At 35.7% G+C, this 22,151-nt stretch overlaps 1 protein-coding gene across 6 annotated transcripts in view; it reads right to left on the bottom strand.

Moving 5' to 3' along the window:
• Positions 1 to 16,154: 16,154 nt before the first annotated feature.
• Vps16B (Vacuolar protein sorting 16B) overlaps positions 16,155 to 22,151 on the bottom strand; it is a 456,530-nt gene continuing 450,533 nt past the window's right edge. For all 6 annotated transcript variants that reach the window (XM_090375324.1, XM_090375325.1, XM_090375323.1 and 3 more), the window contains one exon: positions 16,155 to 16,349. In XM_090375324.1, the coding sequence (XP_090231450.1) occupies positions 16,329 to 16,349 (21 nt within the window). In that variant the 3' untranslated portion in view covers positions 16,155 to 16,328. The remainder of the gene's footprint in view (positions 16,350 to 22,151) is intronic.

Genomic DNA, 22,151 nt, shown 5'->3' with positions numbered 1-22,151 from the left:
AAAAAAAAAAAAAAAGACCAGATGTTTAGTTTGATTTAGTGCATCGCGTCGATTGTTGTGTTCCATCTCACCGCAAAAGGACAAATTTTGTTTATTTATGTCAGAGATGTCGGAATTTTTTTTTATAGTAACTTTTTTTTTTTTTTTTTTGTTTAGAAAATCGTGTAAATGGGCAAACGCGTGCTTTCAATTAAACAAAAACTTGAAATTATTCAAAATTTTGACGTAAAACATAAATGCGTGTCCAATACGCTAGTAGTGCATGATAAATTTTTTCGCTTTTTTATCTATTGCCATACATTTTTACGTAGGTTGCCAAACATTTTTCGATACAGTAAGTCCCCAGCTTATGTAGATTTGGACTTATATGGCTGAAGATTTCAGTGAAGGGGATACACATTTCACCATAATATCGTAAAAGCCCACAGAATTCCGGCTATCTGTGCTATAGCAAATACAATAAGATCGAGTTTACTATCCGTTTATAATTGGTTATACAGACAAGCCGAATAACCCGGAAAGTACAAATTGTTTTTATTGTTTTTTGGCAGTGACCTCCAGAAATGTGCTTTAGTAAAATGTGAGCTTGCGTGGGGTGATTACCTTGTGAAGTTCTTTTCAGATAAATTTAATTTTGATCGTTATCATGGTGCCGACTAAGAGAATAAGTGACAGAGGTACTAGTATGTTTACCAACGAAAGGAAAGCAATCAATTTGGATCAGAAAATTAAACTAATAAAAATGTATGAAAATGGTCAAACATTAACAAGTATTGTGTGGAATTCAGATTTGTCAGTGGCAACGGTGAACACAATAAAGGAGAAAGACAGAATATGAGAAGCGGTGAAGCGATCGGCACCAATGAAGGTCAACTATAACAACCAAGGCAACAAAATACATATCAGTTTTTACAGTACAGTAACATGCGTTTTTTTTCCCCTTTTTTTGTTTTCTTTATGTTTTCTTTTCTTATGTGCCACTCCGGCTACTTCACAGCTGTCCCCAGATAGTTTTTAAATTGAACTAATTAAAAATATATAGCTATTTTTCTTCATTCTTCTGAGGACATTATGTGGTTTTTGTAATTTTGGCATATTAGGGATATAGCAACAATATTTTATTAATCATTCCAGAGTTACGTAAAATTCAACTTACGTAAGAAGTCCTGAAACATATCTCTTACATATGTCAGGGGCTTACTGTATTTTTGGATTAACCGAGAATTTCTTTTTATCATCCATCCTGGAAAATCGAGAGTCTACTGTAATGTTTTGCGTTGCATTGTGCATTGCAGACATGTTCAAAATGCATTTGTTAGATGGGATATATATCTCTATGAATGAAATCCAATACGAAGACTCTACCTGATATAATAATAGCATAAATTGCCATAAATATCTTCCCAAAGGGTAAAATGTGTAATTAATGGAAATATGAGTAATCATGCAAATGGAAATCATCACAAACAAACATACATTTTATTGCATTTACGTGTACAAACTGAAATCACAACTTTAACGTAATTGAATTATGTACTGTAAATCAGCAAAATAAGTCCTCAATATTTTGTTGTTCCTCCTCGAGCTGTAATTACAGCCTTGCAACAATCTGGCATGGAGTTAATCAACTTCTGGATATACGGTTGCCCAATTTCATGGTACTACACCCTTGCAATGCTCTCCTGCAGCTGAATTTTACTTGGCTTCTTCTGAGCAATTTTAGATGACATTATGTACCAGCAATTTTCAATAGAGTTCAAATCTTCACTGTTACCGGGCCAGTCCAACACTGTAATGCCAGCATTTCTGCGGTATGATGCACCTTAAGGGAGAAAAACATTGGTTTAAGCCTTGTGAGAAAAGAAGACAAACTCATCATTAAATCTAAACAGTATAAAACTTACCAGTTTTGCTGTGTGGCAAGGTGCCGAGTCCTGTTGAAAATTCAGTTTTGGATGTCTGTGTGGTGATCCCTCATAACGGGCTTCAGGCATTCCTCCAAGATAGCAGTGTAGGTTTCTGCATTCACCATTCCGTTAATAAACTTAATTCACCCCACCCCTTTGCTTGTTATGCAGTCAGGATGGCATACCTCTGATTTTCATCTTCTGACATATTGCTTCCCATCCACACCTCAGAAAAGATGGTGTCCCATTGTTCTTTTGTCCATGAAACATGCGTTTTAGCCCCAAGCAAGTCGCTTCTTCCTCATTTGTTGGGTCAACAAAAGCTCTTCTTGGGCCGACAGGCATGCAGACCACATTCTGAAAGCCATCTTTGGATAGTTCGTTCACTTGTTTCAACACCAGAGGCCATTTCAAAGTCCAGTTTTAGATCAGGGGCACTAGCATGGTGATTACGAAGGCGTAGCTGTTTCAAAATATCGATCTTGGGAAGGCGTGTATAGTCACTCTCTTACGGCCTGATCCAGGTCTTCTCTTCACATCACCAGTTTCATGCTTTAATTTCAGCACCCGGGATACTGTTGACAGCCTATTTTATCAGTGATAGCAAGCGTAGAAAGCCCTTCCTCGGACAGAGCAACAGCTACTTTTATTTCTTGGTGTAAACAGAACATATGGAGCCATGCTTACACCTCCGCAAAACAGGATACTAATGAGCATGTATACCCTTCCAACATCGTATTTATCGAAACGGTTGATGCAATACCTTGCAATTACTGTCTGATGCAATAGAAGTGTTATATGATGCAATACCTTTGCTTTGCAACAAACAAAATGACTGTAATCAAACAATATCTTACACGTTTCACTACAAATATCATTATTTTTTTAAAGATGATGCAGTTTTTTTGACCACCACTGTATTCATGATTAAATGTAAACACCTCTGACCATGCTAGAGTATAAACAAGAAAAATAAGAACTTGTTATTACAATGCTCTATCACAATCAATTGGCCACAAAGAGGATGCATAATACGAATGTTTTTATTGCTATGCTCTTTGTAGTAATCAGTCTAACAGAAAATATTCAGCTACATTTGACACCAAACTATATGCAGATGATTTCACGATATATTGCCACTCAAAGAATATGTGTTCCATCAATTTTTTTTTTAAACCCTGGTGAAAGTTGTAGAATAGATGTGTAGAAATTTGCCTTTAGCCTGCAGGTAGTTGATGCTGGAACAAACTTCCATCTGTCATTGTGAAAGTTGATGACTTAAATAAATTCAAGGCAGAACTAGACAGTTTTAGAGCAAATGGATAGGTGAAATAGGGTTTTTTTTTTTTTTGGCTGATGCTGTATAAGTTGCTTTCTTGTATCATATGCCTCTACTAACTAATGCTAATTTCATCTTGCAACAAATAAAACCATTCCATAATGGCTATCATCAAAAATTAGAGTCATCCACTTTTGCAAGTAAGGAATCAACTCCATTCAGATTCTGAGTCCAACCAGTATCACTTAGCAATAATATTTTCAGTTTATTTCAGATTTAGTATTATGCCTTCCAGAAGCATATAAACACAAATGATTATATACAGTAAACCCCCGCTATTCGCGGTATCTGTATTCGCGGTTTCGCGATCGCTGATTTAATATAAAATGAAACTTAAAAAAAATGTGAATTTTAAAGCGCCGTGAATATTTTCCGAAGAAAGTGACTTTATTGTGGACAAGTTCTTTCTAACCCATACAAAAATATGGCTACGAATAACAAGGGAAATGTGAAAAAATCAAAGACATTAGCGAATAAAATTGAGTTATTAGACAAAATTTCTAATGGTGAAAGTGTCTCCTCAGTGGCAAAACATTATAAAATCACTGAGTCAATGGTACGATCAATCCAAAAATCAGAAGAAAAAATCCGCCGTAGTGTCCATGAAAATGCACTAATTGCTTCAAAAATTTGCTCTGTAACTCGTGATGTTAAATTAGAAAAAATGGAAAAAGCTTTAAATCTGTGGATAGAAGACCGAACTCAAAATAAAATTCCGTTAAGTTCACTCATCATTCGTGAAAAGACAAAACCCCTTTATCAACACTAGCGAAACTGGTGATAGGCACTGGTGGGATAAGTTTTTTAGCTAGCAAAGGCACTGGTTTGAAAGATTTGTTTGAAATTTCTAATAAATATTACATTTAATATTAAATTGTTTCTTATTTTCATTTCGATGCCATATGCTTGCATAGTCATATTATGAAGGTACATATAATACATACACAGACAAAATTTTAGACTAATTTTTCTTATATATTTCATACTTTGGAACGGAACTCCTTTATTACAATGGGAGCCATAACCCAGTATTCGCGTTTTCTCAGGAACGTAACCCCCATAAATAGTGGGGGGTTTACTGTACTTTCATCAGTGGGGAAAACATTCCCTCACAAGCCAAAATTTTAGGCAGTTACATGCAGCTCACACTTTGGCCAATCCACAAGCTCTTCAGATATACACCTGACTGAAAAAAAAACTTACACCTGGGGAGATGTAGTAGTCTTTTCTAAATCCATTGTCTTTATTCTTGTTACTGCTTGAACAGAGTGTGCTTACAACTGAACCCACAATTGAGATGGCTTTGTTCCTTCTCAGTCTTTTAAGCTTGCAGGTAATAACAACATATAGTGGCTCTACAGAATAAATCTGAAACTTTCCATCTGCTTCTTCAAATAAAACAGAATTTACAGCCAGAGATGCAGCTTCCACTTAAATAGACATGAAGAGGTTGTGCTTGTCAGAGCACAAACTGGCCATATGCATTTAACAACATATCCCTTTAGCATTAGTAGAGTCATATGATGCAAGAAAGCAAGCTTATGCAGTATCAGCCAAAAAAAAAAACAAAAAAAAAAAAAAAAAAAACCCCTCCCATTTCACCCCTCCATTTGTTCCAAATGCCTGTCCTTAAATCACTCATCAGGTGCAATTTGAACATAGCAGCCTTGTGCCCATAAGTCTCCACCTTACCCTAAACCACATCTTGCAATTGGTTGTTTCAACAACAAAACAAAAACTTCTGAGATGTGTGCAAGCATTACTTTGACCAATATCATCAAATAAATGTGTATCTATATTATCCCTATTTCCCTCACCCCCAACTAGTAGTTTCCTTGAACCCTTAAGGCAGGCAGCTTTTCTCAACCTGTGTGCCGCGAGTATGCTTCAAGCGTGCCACAGAAAATACAAATAAATAAAAAAAAAAATTTAATAAATCCAAGTTTTATAATAAAAACTAATTCAAATAAAAAATCTGTTTAATTATGCTGTGCCGACCCGAGTTCCTTTGGGCAGTCAATGTGACACCACGCTTAATTTCTAGTACTAGAAATTATATGCTCATCTTTATTCGCCTTTTGATTGCTAGTATTGGAATTGTTCACTTTTATTTGGCCATTGTTATCACTTGAGTCTCTTCCAGCAGTGCATTTTGCAGTTGTATATATGTGCACAAAGCACGGGATAAGAAAACTTAAAAAATTAAGGGCAACTTGTAATTAGCATAGTAAGAAATTTCCTTTTTGTTTTAAAAGTAATTTTTGTGTTTTTATCTCTAAAATGTCAAATTCAGTTAATTCGTATAGAATAGGAATTTTCAATTAACTGTATTAGTTTCTATAAGTAACTAATTTTTTTTTTAGAAATTATTAGCGATGGATAAATATTTAGTGAAAGAAAATCAGAAGAAACAACTTGATAACTTGAGCTTGGAGAAAATGACAAACACAAAAATGAGCAAACATCAAAAAAGAATATACTATCAAAATTGTAGAAGCATCACTGAGAAGCTTAACAAATTTAAAATAGAGGTTAGCCAAGCTGAGTCTGATATCTGGGTTCTCACAGAAACCTGGCTAACCCCTGATATCTTAGACTCAGAAATTTGTCCCTCAAACTTTCAAATTATCAGAAGAGATAGGGAAAACAAGAAAGGGGGAGGAGTAATGATTTTACTGCACCATAAAATTGTCATCTCTGACATCATCTCCCTAGAAGATATTGAGGGAATTTACATCAAAGCCAAAGTTGGCAACATAACGGTGCAATTGGTAGGAATCTACCTACCACCACCTATTAAAATGAACACCTTAAAAAAACTTGAGAAGGTACTTGAACCCATTCTTATCTCCTCCAGGAGTGATGTCATGTAGGTGACTTCAACACTCACTTTGAGCATGGACTGAGCAAGGAAGACCATTACAATAAAAATAGCCACCTATTGCAGTTTCTGAAGGATATGTTTCTCAGACTCAACCTGAAGCAAAAATGCAAACTCCCCACCAGAAAAGAGAAACTTCTTGACCTGGTCTTCACAAATTTTGACATAAATATTAACTATACTCCCAATTATTTCCACTTGGATCATCTAGCCTTATTGCTTGACTTTGATATCAAGACCAAATATATCAGCAATGAAGTCAGGGAATGCTCCTTCAATTTTAGGAGAGCCCCCTGGGACAAAATAAGAAATGAAATCTTAAATGTCAACTGGCAACCATTATTTAGGAGTCGAGACCCAGATATAATTTTGGATATGCTGTACAACTTAGACCTAATTATCAAAAACTACACACCCAAGAGCCATGCAAAGGCAAACACTAATAAATTTCCTATGTGGTTCACAAAAGAAATTATTCAATTACTCAAGAAAAAACAACAAATGTTCATCAATTTCAAAAACACACAGAGACATGACATTTACATTCAGTTCTCCAATCTAAGAAGGCAGATAAAAAACAATATCAATTTGACCTACCAAAATCACTTAGCTAACCTACAGAATGCAATGCTAAACAGGCATGTATGGGTCCATTCTGGAAGCATTGGAAAATGGGTTATAAAAAACACAAAAACATGAACAAAATGGAGACCATTCAATCAGATGAATTTGCAAATTTCTACAGTGAACTATATACTGAAAAAGCTGATCACAGCAGTAAGCTTGATAACACCTCTCCCTCCTCATATTTCAGTGATGCCCTGACACAATTTGAAGTCAATGCGGAGACTTTATTGAATACCCTCAACAAATTTAAATTAAGTTATGACACAAACACCAGCAGTTTCCCCATGGCACTCTGGAAACACTGCTTTGTTGTCTTGCAACAACAACTTATACATCTGATCAAAGCCATTTTCAATAAGGGATCACTCCCCGGAATATTAAAGGAAACCACTATCACCCCTCTTTTTAAAAAGGGGGCTAAAGACACACCTTCCTCATTTTGACCCATACACAAATCTAATCCCCTAAGCAAGATCATTGAGAACCTCCTTTACTCTCAACTCTGCTCCTTCATGAAAAATAAATTCAGCCACATTCATCATGGCTTCTTAATGGGTAGATCAAGTGACTAACCTACTCTCCATAGAACATGACATAAAACTTAGCCTTGATAATAACAACCAAATAGACATTATATACCTGGACCTACAGAAAGCCTTTGACTCAGTACCACACAAGTTGCTTTGCCTCAAATTAAAGCACATAGGTTTATCAAGTAATGCATTATCACTTATGTCTAACTTCCTTGACAACAGGAAAAGCAGAGTTCATTTTGAAGGAAGATACTCATCCACTTTCCATATACAAAGGGGAGTCCCACAGGGTTCTCTTCTGGGGCCACTACTCTTTGCTGTATATATTAACAACATACAAGATTGTATGCAACATGTTGACATCAAAGTGCTCTCATATGCAGATGACTTGAAAATATACAAAACCATCAAAACAACACAAGACTGTGAATCACTGGAAAATGGACTAGACATCATCACCCGATGGATCACAAACAATGGTCTAACACTAAACTTAAATAAATGCTGCACCATGTCTGTCGCAGACTATCACAAAAAACACAAGATTAATTATCCCTATAAAGCTAATAATCATGAGCTATTGAGAATACATGAGGTTTCAGATTTGGGAGTATGGTTTTCTGAGAAGGGAAACTTCAACACACATGTAAATTAAACTACAGCTAAGGCCTCCAAATCCCTTGGACTGCTTAAAAGAATCAGCTTCGATTTCACCAACGTACAGCTCATAAAAACAGCTTGCATAATGATAATCAACCCAATTCTAGAATATGCCTCACAAATCTGGAATCCTCACACCAAAATTCTTATAAAACAACTGGAACGTATTCAGAAATCCATAGCCAGATTCCTGGTGTACAAATCTAGGTTGGAATTGAACACAAAATCCTACGTTGAATGGTGCATTCACTTTGGGATTGTACCACTCTACTAAAGAAGAGCTGCGGTAGATTGCAAATTCCTAATGCATCTCATGGCTGGAAAGTTGGATGCCCCCGAGCTGCTCTACCTCATCAACTTCAGCTGTCCTCCAAGAGCCTCGAGAAGACAAAATATGCTGGCACAAGAGCCATTCAGAACTGATCAACTCAGATTCCATTACTTCAACAGAACTATAAAATTGCTGAATGAATCCAACATTGATATCATAAATGAAAACATTAATATCAAAAAAGAGCTACAAAGGTTTTACAATCAAACTACTAGAGAATGAAAATAAATGACTAATTTAATAATAATAACAATAATAATAATATAAAGATAGGTATACTTAGCTTTAACAAAAAAAAAAAATTTTTTTTTTCAGTGAACAAAGATAAGAAATAACAATTAGGAGAAAAAAAAAAAATAGGGATAACAATAAGAATAATAACACAAATCAATCAATGCAACTACTTAATGTGAACTATCAAGAAAAGAAAACAACAAAATGCTTAGAAATACAAATTTCTCTGTTACCACAGCTTTGCTCAAATGCAAATCGCTTGTAACGTATGCTATGCATTGTATATGTTGTAAATTGACCTTGTACATTTGAAATTGTATATTGATACCTGACATTGTGTACAGATTGTAAATAGAATGATTACTGTATTGCTACTGTCAAATTCCTCCTCTGTAAAGCTTCGGCTGTTTTGGAGTAATAAAGAAAAAAAAAAAAAAAAAAGAAGAAGAAAACATGTTGTCTTAAATATTATTATTAGCCATATGGTACAAGGAAGCCTGAGGCTTATGCTGCACCAGTGAAAAAAAAAAAATTCCCGAGTTACCCCCTGAGAGAGAGAGAGAGAGAGAGAGAGAGAGAGAGAGAGAGAGAGAGAGAGAGAGAGAGAGAGAGAGAGAGAGAGAAGTAGAAAGGAATCGCCAACAAAGAGGAGAATGATGATATCCAGCTCAGGGCCCTGGGTTTGCCAAGCCCATACTCACCAGATGTGAGCCCCCAGGGTAAATATGATTATTTGGTAATGGGATTTTCATATATTGGTACCCAAAATTGTCCTCAACCTTTATGTGCAGTATGTGGTTTAAAATTGTCAAATGGATCAATGGTGCCAAGTGAATTGCAGTGTCATTTTTCCACGAAACATGAGAATTAATCGTCCAAAATTATGGAATATTTTAAAAGAATGCAGGCCACTACTAGAAAGCAAGGTATAGAATTTTATAATATGACTAAAATATCAGATAAACTGCAAGAAGCCAGCATTTAATAGTTGAACTGGTGGCAAAAAAAAAAAAAACCTCACCCGATTGCAGAAAGTCTGATTTTATCAGCATGTTGGGTAATCGCGAAAAGCATTCTGGGAGAGAAAGCTGAAAAAAAAAAAATAATAATAATAATGACCGTACCACTTTCGGCAGCACATTTAGCAAGCATATAAAAGAAGTGTCCGACAAAGAGTAGGAGACCAGTGGATTTACTTAACAAGTACAGGTCACTGTTGAAAAAAAAAGCTGTGAATTAGGGTTGAATTTGAAAGTGTCTGCAATTCTGTTGGGAGGTCAAAATTGAGAGTAGGAGTGTGTTATAGGCCTAATGACTCTCATGAGTATAATAAGAAACTGTACAGGGAAATATAAGAAACTGTACAGGGAAATAGAGTGGGCCAGTAAATCAGAGAGTCTTATAATGGGGTATTTTAATTTCCCAGATATTGACTGGAATTTGTGGGTTGGTCACTCACACACTAGTAATGCCTTTGTGGATTTATTGGATGATTGTTTTCTACATCAGCATGTTCAGGAGGCAACTAGAGGGAGTAATACTCTTGATCTGATTATCAGTAGTGATTCTTCATGCATTAAGAATGTGCAGATAAAGGAACCACTAGTTGGCAGTGATCACAGTGTGCTGAAGTGGAATTTACTCAAAGAGGTAACTACCATCAGGGGTACAGGGAAGAGTTTTTGCTTTGGCAAAGGCAACTACGGTGGTCTGAGACAGTATTTAAATTCTATATGGTGGGGTCAACTGATGATGTTACCAACAGCAAATTCAAAATGGGAAGTATTCAAAGAATTCATCTTGGAAGCTACTAGGCTTTACATACCAACTAAGAAATATTGTTCAAGGTTTAGGCCTAAGTGCATGTCAGATGAACTAATGAGATATGTGGCAGAGAAGAAAAATGCATGGGATACATATAAATTAATGGGTGACATGGAAGCCTATGATAGATATAAGCTGGTCTGTAACCAAGTCACAAAAGAGATTAGGCAGGCAAAGGCAGATTATGAGAAATCTTTGGCAAAGGATGCAAAGAAAAACAGCAAAGAGTTCTTTACCTATGTAAATTCTAGAAGGAAAGGGATGAATCAGATTGGTTCCACTGGATATTGATGGTTCAACTGTTGATGATCCAGTTCAGGTGACTAACAAACTAAATGAGTATTTTGCATCAACATTCACACACATGAGGAGTTATTTAGGGAGGGGAATGCCAGAGGTGAGTTAAACTCTGGCAGTGAGCTAGATAATTTTGTAATAACTAAGAGGAAAGTGGAGGAGAAATTGTTGAATATCAACATAAAAAAGGCACCCGGGTGGATGGGATCTATCCAGTTATATTAAAGGAGGCAGCAAAGGAAAGTAAGCAAACCCTTAGCCATAATTATGAGAGCTTCTTTGCACTCAGGAGAGGTACCCATGGACTGGAGGTTGGCAGGGTTGTTAAGGACACTAATGACAGTACACTGCCACAACAGGATCTAGAAAAGTTCAGCAGATGGGCTCAGAGGTGGCAGATGAAGTTTAACATTGAAAAATGTAAAGTACTACATATGGGAAGCAGTAACCCCAGAGTAATGTTTCAACTCTGTGGTACTACACTGACAGTGGTAGAGAACAAAAAGGACCTGGGGGTAATCTTGTAGGCAGATATGAAGTTTTCTGAGTAGTTGAGACTGTCTGCAAGAGTAACTCATGGTGTTGTGTCAATGATATACAGGAATTTTTCTAGCAGGGATAAGGTAATGGTCAATACTGGACACCTTGAGTACTGTATACAGGTCTGGAGGCCTCATTTTAGGAAGGATGTAGAGCTGTTGGAACGAGTACAGAGAAGGGCAACAAGATTAGTGAATGGAACAAAGGGTTGCTCTTACGAAGAAAGGCTTAAATTTTGCAAATTACAGTGTCAAGAGACTAAGCACTTGTGAGGTGATCTGATTGAGGTGTATAAGACCTTGAATGGTTTCAGCATGCTCAATGCTGATGGGATTCTTCCTCTTGCTCAGAATAATCACCTGAGAGGGCATAAATTCAAATTGAGGAAAGACAGATGTAGGAGAGATGTGCGGCAGTTTGCCTTTAGCCAGCAGGTAAGTTGGTTGGTGGAACAGACTTCCCCTTGTTGTGGAAGTTGATATCCTAAATAAATTTAAGGCTGAGCTGGACAGGTATTTGGAAAGAACGGACGGAGGGGTGAAATGGGAACCTTTTTTTTTTTTTTTTGCTGGTGCTGCATAAGCTTGCTTTCTTGCATCATATGCACCTCTACTAATTCTAATATTGAAGAACAAGTTGTTCAGCATATTGATAATTTTGGGCGACTATTTGCATTGCAAGTAGATAATTCTACAAGTATTAGCAGGAAAGCACAATTAATAGTATTTGCCCGGTTTATCGAAAATTACACAATTATTAATATATATATATATTTTTTATTGTTGCTGTAAAGAACTTAATGAAAGACCAACCGGCCAAAATATTTTCGAAGTAATGAATAATTATTTTCAAAAGTGTGGTATATTATGGAAGTCATGTGTTGGCATTTATACCAATGGTGCTCCTGCGATGACATGAGCACTAAAATGATTTGTAAACTTAATAAAATGACACAATTCAAATACTGTATGATTACAACACACTGTTTTATACACAGTTGTAGTAACAAAAACAGTCGTACCTGATTTAAAACTTGATCAACCGGTTAAAATGGCCAATTATATCAAAACTAGACCACAAAAAATGTGTATTTCTGGAAAAATGATGAAAAAAGTGGAGTCTGATCATTTTTCTTTAATAATGCATACTGAGGTTCAGTGGCTATCGAAAGGGCATGTACTCATGTGTATGTGTACATTTTTGCGTGAGGAAATGCTAATTTTTTTCATTGGAGCAATCAGAATTTTGTGATTATTTAAGTGATTAAATTTGGTGCTGTAAATTAGCTTTACTAGCAGATTTATTTGCAAAACTTAATAAATTAAATATTAGTATGCAATGCCAACTTATTCACTTCTACTGACAAGTTGTTTTCGTTTAAAGAAAAGTTGAGTATATGGAAAAAATATGTAAATGAAAAAAAATTTAGAAAAGTTTTCCTCGACTGCCAAAATACATTATAGTAAAATAATTAATGTAATAAGCAAAACATTAGAGCTGTTAAAGACCAAAATTTAGCATTACTTCCCTTCCCTTGATACCAAAAAATATTTGTGGGTCTTTGTGACCCATTTGCAACAAGAAACCTTCCAGCATTAGAACTTAATTTGCAAGAGGAAGAAGAATTGGCTGAGATCTGTAATATTAGCAAATTTTGGATCAAAATTCAAAACGAATTTCCACGAATTTTGGAAAAGGCAATTAGAATTTTATTGCCGTTTTCCACTTCCTACTTGTGCGAAACAAGGTTTTCCGCTTTAAATGAAATTAAACAAAAAAAGAGAGACTAAAGTCGGTAGAAGAGGAGCTGAGAGAAAGCCTATCCACAATAATTCTCATATTAAAAAAACTGCGCCTCCCATCAAACCCAACCGTCTCACTGATTAAAATTTTACAATTACAGAATTTTTTTATTTTTATATAATTATGTTAATTTTTTTATATATTTTCTTTTAAATTTCATGTATGTTCAAAAAAGAGATATTAAAAGTATTTAAAACAAATGTGTATTATTAAATATACCGAACAGAAATGATATATACATATTATGATTTGTTTTTATTTATAATATTTATGTTTATATATATATATATATATATGAGTAAAATAGCGATTGTAGTGTGGCGCAACAACGAAAAAGTTGAGAAACACTGCCTTAAGTTATCCTCAATTGTGGTATTAGCAAAATACTTTTTTACCACCTTTGTTTCAAAAATGCATCTTTGTTCTGTCTTTACAAAAGATTTTTTTTCTATCTAAGGTCTGGGCTATGTTTTCTTCCAAAATTTTCTCCCAAAAACCTTGCATATTTCCTAAAATTTTGAATTAATTCAGAAAGATTTCTGCCTATAATTCCTCCTATTATGGCTCTGCAGAATTGCAGACAAACATTCTGACCTAATCTGTGAATTTTTTTAGCATGGTCATATATTCATCCAACAAATTATCAGTTTGCACGTGTTTAATATTATTAATCTTCACACGAATAATAATCCTCTCTTTAGTCCTCTTAAAATCTGACAATCTATTGGTGACATCATTATTTGTTGCTCCTGGTGGATACATCCTATTCCTAGTCCATCTATCCTCAAAAATTTTTACCTATTTCTCTGACAACGGAGCCTCCTACTAAATCCTTTTTAACTGGAGCAGTATGCACTTCGCTATTCTGGGTCCTGAATTGGGGTATCACCTGGCAGATTATCAGACATTTAAGACCCTGACAAGCTCCCAGTTTATTTTTTTCTAGGGTAACCAACAATTTCTTCACTAACTAAAATTCTTCTAGCAATGCATGAAGTTTTAATTTGAGATAGGTACCCTCCTTACCTCAGAAACAAAAGAATTTGCCACTTGCGTTATGTTTATCATGGAGTCAAGGTATGAAAAAGTAACAGGAGACATAAAGAACCATTCATGTAACAAAACTGTTCTCTGTTCCTGTTGTAGTGATGAAATTTCCATTTCAGTTTATTCCAAAGATGCAGAATGGAATCAAGAGTGAGATACTGGGCACCCAAATATTAAATTTTTGCACACTTGGTGCAGTGTATGATTGCACTGTCATCTTGAAAGTATCCCTGTACACAGGAGTAAACATGAAACATTGTTGGGTGTACCTGATCTTCAATGATGTTCAGATATGCTGTGGTGTTCAAGGTGCATTCCAGTGGGATTGAGGGTGGGGAAGGGGAAGGAGTTGATTCTAGTGCATTGTGTGGTTTGCTGCATATGTGCACTCAGCTTTTCAGCATCAGTGCTGAAAAGCATAAATCAAGAGTCATCAAACAACATAACTTATCTCCAGTTCTCCTGCATTCACCCCTTACAATTCCTGGTACCAGTGTAGCCATATTTACAGATGGTTTCTGAGGTCTGTTGCTTTTGAAGATCTGCATATAGTGTATTTTCTGCAGGGTTTATACAAGGTGTGGAGACTGGCACCTCATGATCTCCCCACATTAAATGTAGAGGTTAATTTTTCCATAATTTTTTTTGATTATTAAACTTGATAATCTGCTCCATATGCCAAGCACTGCTCTCTCACCGTATATATCCAGTCACAATTTTTTCATTTATTAATTACTCAAATGACACTAATCTTTGAACACTCAACAATGCAATCCTTCTCCTTACTGTAGCACCTGTTAAATGCACACTGAAAATCATACCTCTTTACGAGTTCACAAGATCCTGCCTGTTTCTCATTGCTAGTGAAATGATTTGGACACTAGTCAGAGCACACGGATTTATAGTTTCTTTCACATATTGCAACATCTTAAATTTACATATTTTTGCATAAATTGTTGCCCACGGTTCAAATTATCATCGTCGTAATAAAGTGTATATGTAGAATACTGTAATAGTATTAAAAGTGATGGAAAGAAGATTGTGAGAGTGATGGTGGAAGGAGAGGGATTGTGAAGGAGAATGTAAATACAGAAGCTAATAGAGATGGGGTCAGTGGCGTATCCAGGTATTATCGTAAGGGGAGCATGGTGCCCAAGCTTTTTAGATTTTTTTTTAAAATCCTCCTGTGTTCTTTTTCTTTAATTTCAAATTTTTGGTTAAGGGTGGGGCATATGCCCCCTCTGCCCACCCCTGAATGGGGTTACAGATTTAAGGAAACTTAAGGAAATGAAAATAAATTCTGATAAGAGGTTACGATGGTGGAAAGAGTTGAAAGAAAAAAAAAAAAAAAACAATTAAAATGGATGATAAAAAGATATTAAAGTGGATAAATACATGCACATACATATCTTGACAATCTGCTAACAAATGATGGAATAGTAGTTTGTAAATCAGAACCAGAAAATGGGTCAGATTTGAGAAGAGAACAGGTATTTAAAGAGGGAATGTATAGTGAGTTATGGATGAGGAAGTATTGAGGAGGATATGAGAAAATAGAAGTATATTAAAGACTACTTGGAAAATAAACTAGAATGGACATATTCATGGGGGGGGGTGAACAGTTTGTTATATGATGTAATTAATTGAAGGGATGGTGATGGGCAAGAGACCAAGAGAAAAAAGGCAAATTGGAATTCTGAATGATACGATAGAAGGTGATGAGTATTGTGGCCTGAAGAGGGGGACTAGGTGGAAGAGAACATATGATAATGTTGTTAAATTATAGTACAGCAAGTCCTTGATTTACACAAGGACATAGCCACAATAGTAATTTATTTATTTTATTTAAACAGTTTAGGTATTTTTACTTCAGTAGTACCACCAGTATATAGGGTTTACATGTTATAATATATTTATGTTACGATACATTTTATTGTACACATATTTGTTATATTTTGTGTTTATGTTATAATTTTAATTATCTATTGAAATATGTATATGTCAAAACACTGTTGAACATACTGTATTGGTAAATAATATCAAAGGGATATTACTCAATTTTTTTAGCACAATTAAGGAAACCTTATTTATTACATACAAATTAATTTACATGACTCTGCTTTCACAAAAAAATTACTGCCAACAATTATTTCCAATTTCTAGTAAACTATAATTGTAACACAACAAAATATATATTCCATTATATACATTTGCACACACTATGAATGATTCTTGTCATTCACTGCATAATATACATCTTCATCTTTATAACCACAGGTAAATAAATGTTCAGAATCCAGTGGTGTCAGTTTTTCCATTTCACAGTCTAAAAGATAAAACAATTTATTTTAAAAAAATACAGTTTCTCTCTCTTCATACGGGATCTTCCAAAAATATACCCCAGTTTTAATTGTATATAATTTACTGAAATAAATAAATAAATAAACGAGTACACTGACAGCAAACACAGGGCTCTTGAGAATGTTTTTCTCTGTTAACTTTGTGATAGCAATACTGAATAAGATGTCATATAGAACGGGATAATCTGTGTTCTTAGAGGATAAGTTTGCAAAACTTATTGTTTTCAAGTTTGATGTGAATTTGATTGAGGAAAAGCTCCATTCAGAGTTGCAGTAAGTAGATGGTTAAGACATTTTGAAATAACTGGACCTGTTGTCAATAATGAGAATATTTTTGGCAAAAAAGAGGGTAGTCAGAACTGTTTCAGAGTACTGAAAAGTCAATTAATGTAATCAACAACTTGAATTGAAAGAATCATCAACATTCAGGATTGTTTGAAAAGATGTGAAACTGTTTTACATATACAAAATTTGACTAACTACAGCCTCGATTCAAGAGGATTTTAGAAATTCCTCCAGTTGTTAATGAGAATCAGGCCCAGACTTCTCAAAACAAGTAACAAGTTGCAAAACCACTATACTTTTACAGAGGGCATGGATGGCTAAGTTAATAAGCAGAACATGTATGTACGAATGAAAACATATATAAAATAATGGAGGCTCAACTTCACTAACAGAAATGCACAGTGGTACAATGTTTTCATTTGTAATATCATTGGGCCATGTTTTCAATGACATCAAGACTTTTGAATATTATCTGAATCTTCTTCTTGAAGAACAATTTATCCCTTCAAGAACAGGTTTAAATTTCACTGAACTAATTTTTTTCAGGATGGAGCTTGGCTGCATAAAACAAAATGCTTTTTGTGGTCAAGTCAAATGTTTACAGTTGAAAACATCGTCAGAGCATTTTCATGAGTGGGTTTTGTTTAACCATTTCCTGTATGTTTTTAGTATTCCCAGGTAAACCTGTGTGACTTCTTGTTATGGGGGGATCTTCTTAAAGTTAAACTGATTACAGAAACAATCCACATATAATTCAAGAAATGAAGCAAGAAATTTTAATAGCTGTGAAGAATGATTATAGATTTTACAAAGGCAACAAGGTACATTTTGGATGTGGATAGTGCATATATTTACAATTTTTTCATATGACTTGTTATTATGATACTGCTGACACTACAAGAAATAATGGGTCTCCGTCGTGTATTTTGATAAATATATTCAATTTAAATTGAAGCATCTTTTTGGAAAGGATCTGTATTTCTATTGAAAACAAATAATTTTCCACCTAATGAACATAATTATAACAAACACATTCTAAAGTTTCTAAAGTAATAAGTAACTAGGGGGCTTTACCCCCTGCTCACTTTGCTTGCCAACCCCAACGCATGCTTTTCTACATAACATGTAGAGGTATGACAGAGTAAGTCAAATATTTTCTACATAAAAGATATGGCCGTTGAAATGCACTGATTGATATCTAATCAGGAAATAGCCTATGTAATTATTTACCTGTGCATTTGTAGTGGCATAATTGCCCCATCCACTTGTACCACGTAACCTGCATCCCTCTTCTCCCATTGGCTACCCCACCCCATGGCATTCTCAAGGTCGAATAAATATCACTATGTAATTATTTACCTGCGTTTACATAGGTCACTTAGGAAAAGGCCTTTTGTTTTGGCTTCCATAATGCATGAGGAATATTGTTGCATCCGAAAGAGCAGGACTAAAATATTTACATAATTTGTTTAGGGCAATAGCCTCAGGTTACGAATAAGTTAACTAATTTTGTGCTATATCATCATGTTAATATGTAGCAACTACTAAGTAGTTACAAAATTGGCATAATTTAAGTATATCTCATATTGTGAATGCCTTCACAACAAGTTGCCATGGTATTGCACTACCTCAAATAAGCAATGCTACTGTAATAGAGAAGACTACAGTTACTTATACTCGGTGGATACCACCACCACCACCCAGATGGAACTATTTCAGAGCTTATTGGCTCTTCATCGGTGGGTGGGCAAGTACACTGGTGTTGCAATGATGACAACCCAGTTGTGAAGTATAACTCCACAATATGAGAGATGCCTGATGGTGTACAGTAACTGAAAATTACATAATTTATTTAGGGCAATAGCCTCAGGCTACAAAGAAGTTAACTAGCGTATAGGTTGTAGGTACCCTGGTGTTGCATCATTGCAACACCAGGGTACCTGCCCACCCAGAGATGAAGAGCCAGTAAGTTCTGAAATGGTGCCATCTGGGTGGTGGTGGTATCCACCGAGAATAAGTAACAGTAGTCTTCTCTATTAGAGAAGCGTTATTTATTCGATGTAGTGCAATATCATGGCAACTTGTGAAGGCATTCACAATATGAGATATACTTAAATGATGCCAACTTAGTTGGCTACGTATAAACATGATGCTATAGCACAAACCTATACGTTAGTTAAAATATTTAAAAAATACTGAACTATATCGGGTCCCTTCGTCAGCTGACATTACAACTAAGAACAATGTATACTTGTTGAAACAAAAGCAACATTATACAAATATTTACATGTAAATAGCAAATACATACACTTAGAAGACATTAACTTAACAATAACACTTAGAAACATTAACCTGTTTCTACACCCAAAAGAAAAAGTGCAATACTATTGACATAAAGCTTCCAGGTCTGAGGCTCCCAAGCCCAGATGCAATCAAGCAAAACTCCCAACATACACTGCCAGTTCATTTTCTGATAGGTTCCTTATAATTGATCTCTTAGAGAACACTGCAGCAGCAAAAACCTGCAATGCCCGAAAATTAGACAGTCCGTTCACAAACTCCTGCACGTTGTTTTCAGCTAGATCAGGAATCATTTCGAAAGACGACGCCTCTCAACATTATAAAATGGACAATGAAACAGTGTATGCAGCCAAGTTTCTGCCTCGCCACAAGAACACCACGGATCTGGCTCCAGACCCCATGAACATAATTTGTCTCGAAAGGACCCATGTCCTGTCAGCACATAGTTGGTGAACATTGAAGGACAAAACCATGACGAAACTGTTTTAGAAGTAGCAAAGTCCGCAGCAGGAATAATATTCCTAGTTATTACTCCCACCTCCGACGACATCCATCGATTCCTCCAAATCTCTATTAGTTCATTCCAGATTCTAAGTTTCTCCTCCTTAACACTGGCATCCAGGTTGATGGAAATGTCCAAATAATTAGCAGGGATTTCCTTTCTCATAGCATATAACATTCCACAATATGCAATGTATCAAGAGGAATAGATCCAGCAATTACCTGTAGCGCAGCCGTAGATACCGTCCTCGGGGCATGCAATAGGGCCAACAACATAGATCTTTGTAATGACATGAGTTTGTTTTTTATTTTTACTTTAATCACTGATCCCAACCACACACCAGCCGCATTAGCAACAATTGGCAGGAAGATAGTTTTGTAATACAGTGACATCGTTCGTTTGTTAAGTCCCCATTCTTTTTTGGAGATTCTAATCACCGAAGACGTGAATTTCTTGATTTTATCATTGAGGTGTGATACGTGCAAATGGAATCCCAACCTGTCATCCAAAATAACTCCTAGGTATTTAGTGCTAGACACAAAAGGAATTTGTCTTCCATTTAACAATACTCTGGGCGGACGGTTATAATCAAAATGTTTTTTAAACACCATGAAGTTAGTTTTCTTAGATGAAATTTTTAATTTGTTTAAGGAGGCTCACTCAGAAAGGTCCTCCAGAACATCTCGTATTCTCTGCTCCAGCATCAATCTAGACCCACCAGGAACTCCAACAACCAGGTCATCCGCGTACGCCACCTGCAGGCATCTTGAGGCACTAGGCCTATTCAGCCACTGATCCAAAACTGTGTTCCAAAATATAGGACCCAAAACAGATCCCTGCGGGCACCCTTGACTGATATATTTTCCAAACATCAGATGTTTTGCATAGACCCTCACCTGCCTATCACAGAAGTAAGAACGAATTACTCCATATATGTATCTGTCACATCGAGACATTCTTAAGGATGTTAACACACTCTCCCACCACACAGAATCAAAAGCACCCTCAAAGTCCACAAACACAACCAAGACATACTTCTCAGGAGAGGATTTTATGTAATTGATTAATATCAAAATAGCTTCCTCAGTTGAGTGACCCCGTTTAAAACCAAATTGACAATCCGAGATAACATGACCTTCATTCAGCATATCAACAATTTGAGGAGCCAGCAACCTTTCAAACAACTTGCCAAGATTAGCCAAAAGAGAAATAGGTCTGTATGATCGAGGATCCCCCTTAGGCTTACCAGGCTTATGCAGGATCTTAAGCAGAGCAATCTTCCAAGATCTCGGAAACTTTCTCTCTTTTTTTTTTTTTCGCTGGCCTCCAAGTTTGGGCAGCCTTGGGGGCAGAATTGTTGGCACCTACCAGTATAGCACTACTTCCGGTAGGTGGGGGATTTGTGCATTACAGCACACTCCGAGAATGGTTGATCCAGGTGTTGGTTAATCCCTGGTGGCGAAATGGCCTGAAATAACACTCTTTTTCAGGCCTGTTTTGCAGACATTCTGAGATTTTACAGGAGTAAAAGGTGGAGATGGGCTTATGTCTAGGAGCCACCCTTCTTATCAGGACACACACAATCAAATGTACAGAAAGACTTCAGTATATATAAGAGTATGTATATAAAATTTGTATATAAAATTTGTATATAAATATTGTATATAAATTGATTAATGTATATTAGAGAATGTATATACAGTTGTGTTAATAAAAAATAAAAAAAAAAGCTGACATTACAATGGAACACAAAATGATGCCAGGCGTAGTCATGTATTAGACAGTGGAAGACAACAATGTAATTATTTACCTGCACGTTTGTAGTGATGTAATCGCCCTGCTTTCTTCTCCCATTGGCTCGAATAAGTGATGTAATTTTCCTGCCCTCATCTCCCATTGGCTCAAATGAGTGACAATTTCCCCCATCCTCTGCTCCCATTGGCTTGAATAAATATCAGTAGGAGGAAAACTTTTTTAATGTATAGAGAGAGAGATTAGAACATTGTTATATTGAGACAGGCATTGTTATTCAGATTTTGCAGAAATTAGTTATAAGTGGATCGATGGAAAAAGACATTCCATAATCTGCCATGAGATAATATAAAATACAGGAAGGTGAAAATTGAATGCATTTTATGTCTGGTTAATAGAAAACATTTGAAAACATCTCTCCAGAGATATTATTATTAGGCATATGGTACAAGGAAGCCTGAGGCTTATATGCTGCACCACCCAACAAAACTTCCCAAGTTAACCCTAGAGAGAGAGAGAGAGAGCAAGAGTCAGAATATTCTTCACTACTGTAGATTGTACATTACAATGACTTCATTTGTTTCAGGTGCCTCCGTAGGCAGGTGGGCAGGAGCAGCAGTGCATAGCACATGCTTCTTGATTAGACCGGGGTTCAAGCCCATGACCATCAAATGCAGAAAGGGCAGGGAATGACCACCGCATATTCCCGGAGCAATATGGCCTTAGTTGCTAATGCTCCTAAAAAAAAAAAAACAATCATGTTTCAAGTAATTACTTTCATCTGGTCAGAGTTAAAAATAAAAATTACAAACTCATTTCTTATATATGATCTAATCTTGGAGTTTATACAGCATGATTTAGGTTTTAGTCAACTGTTAATTAATCATAAAACTCAAGTTTAGTGATGTGTATCAAGCTGAATTTATTT

The sequence above is a fragment of the Mastigoproctus giganteus genome, chromosome 6 (assembly GCF_048544385.1).
Source record: "Mastigoproctus giganteus isolate SK-2022 chromosome 6, ASM4854438v1, whole genome shotgun sequence".
Taxonomy (NCBI): domain Eukaryota; kingdom Metazoa; phylum Arthropoda; class Arachnida; order Uropygi; family Thelyphonidae; genus Mastigoproctus; species Mastigoproctus giganteus.
Note: the sequence above shows the minus strand (reverse complement) of the source record. Positions and strands in the feature narration are given on the sequence as shown.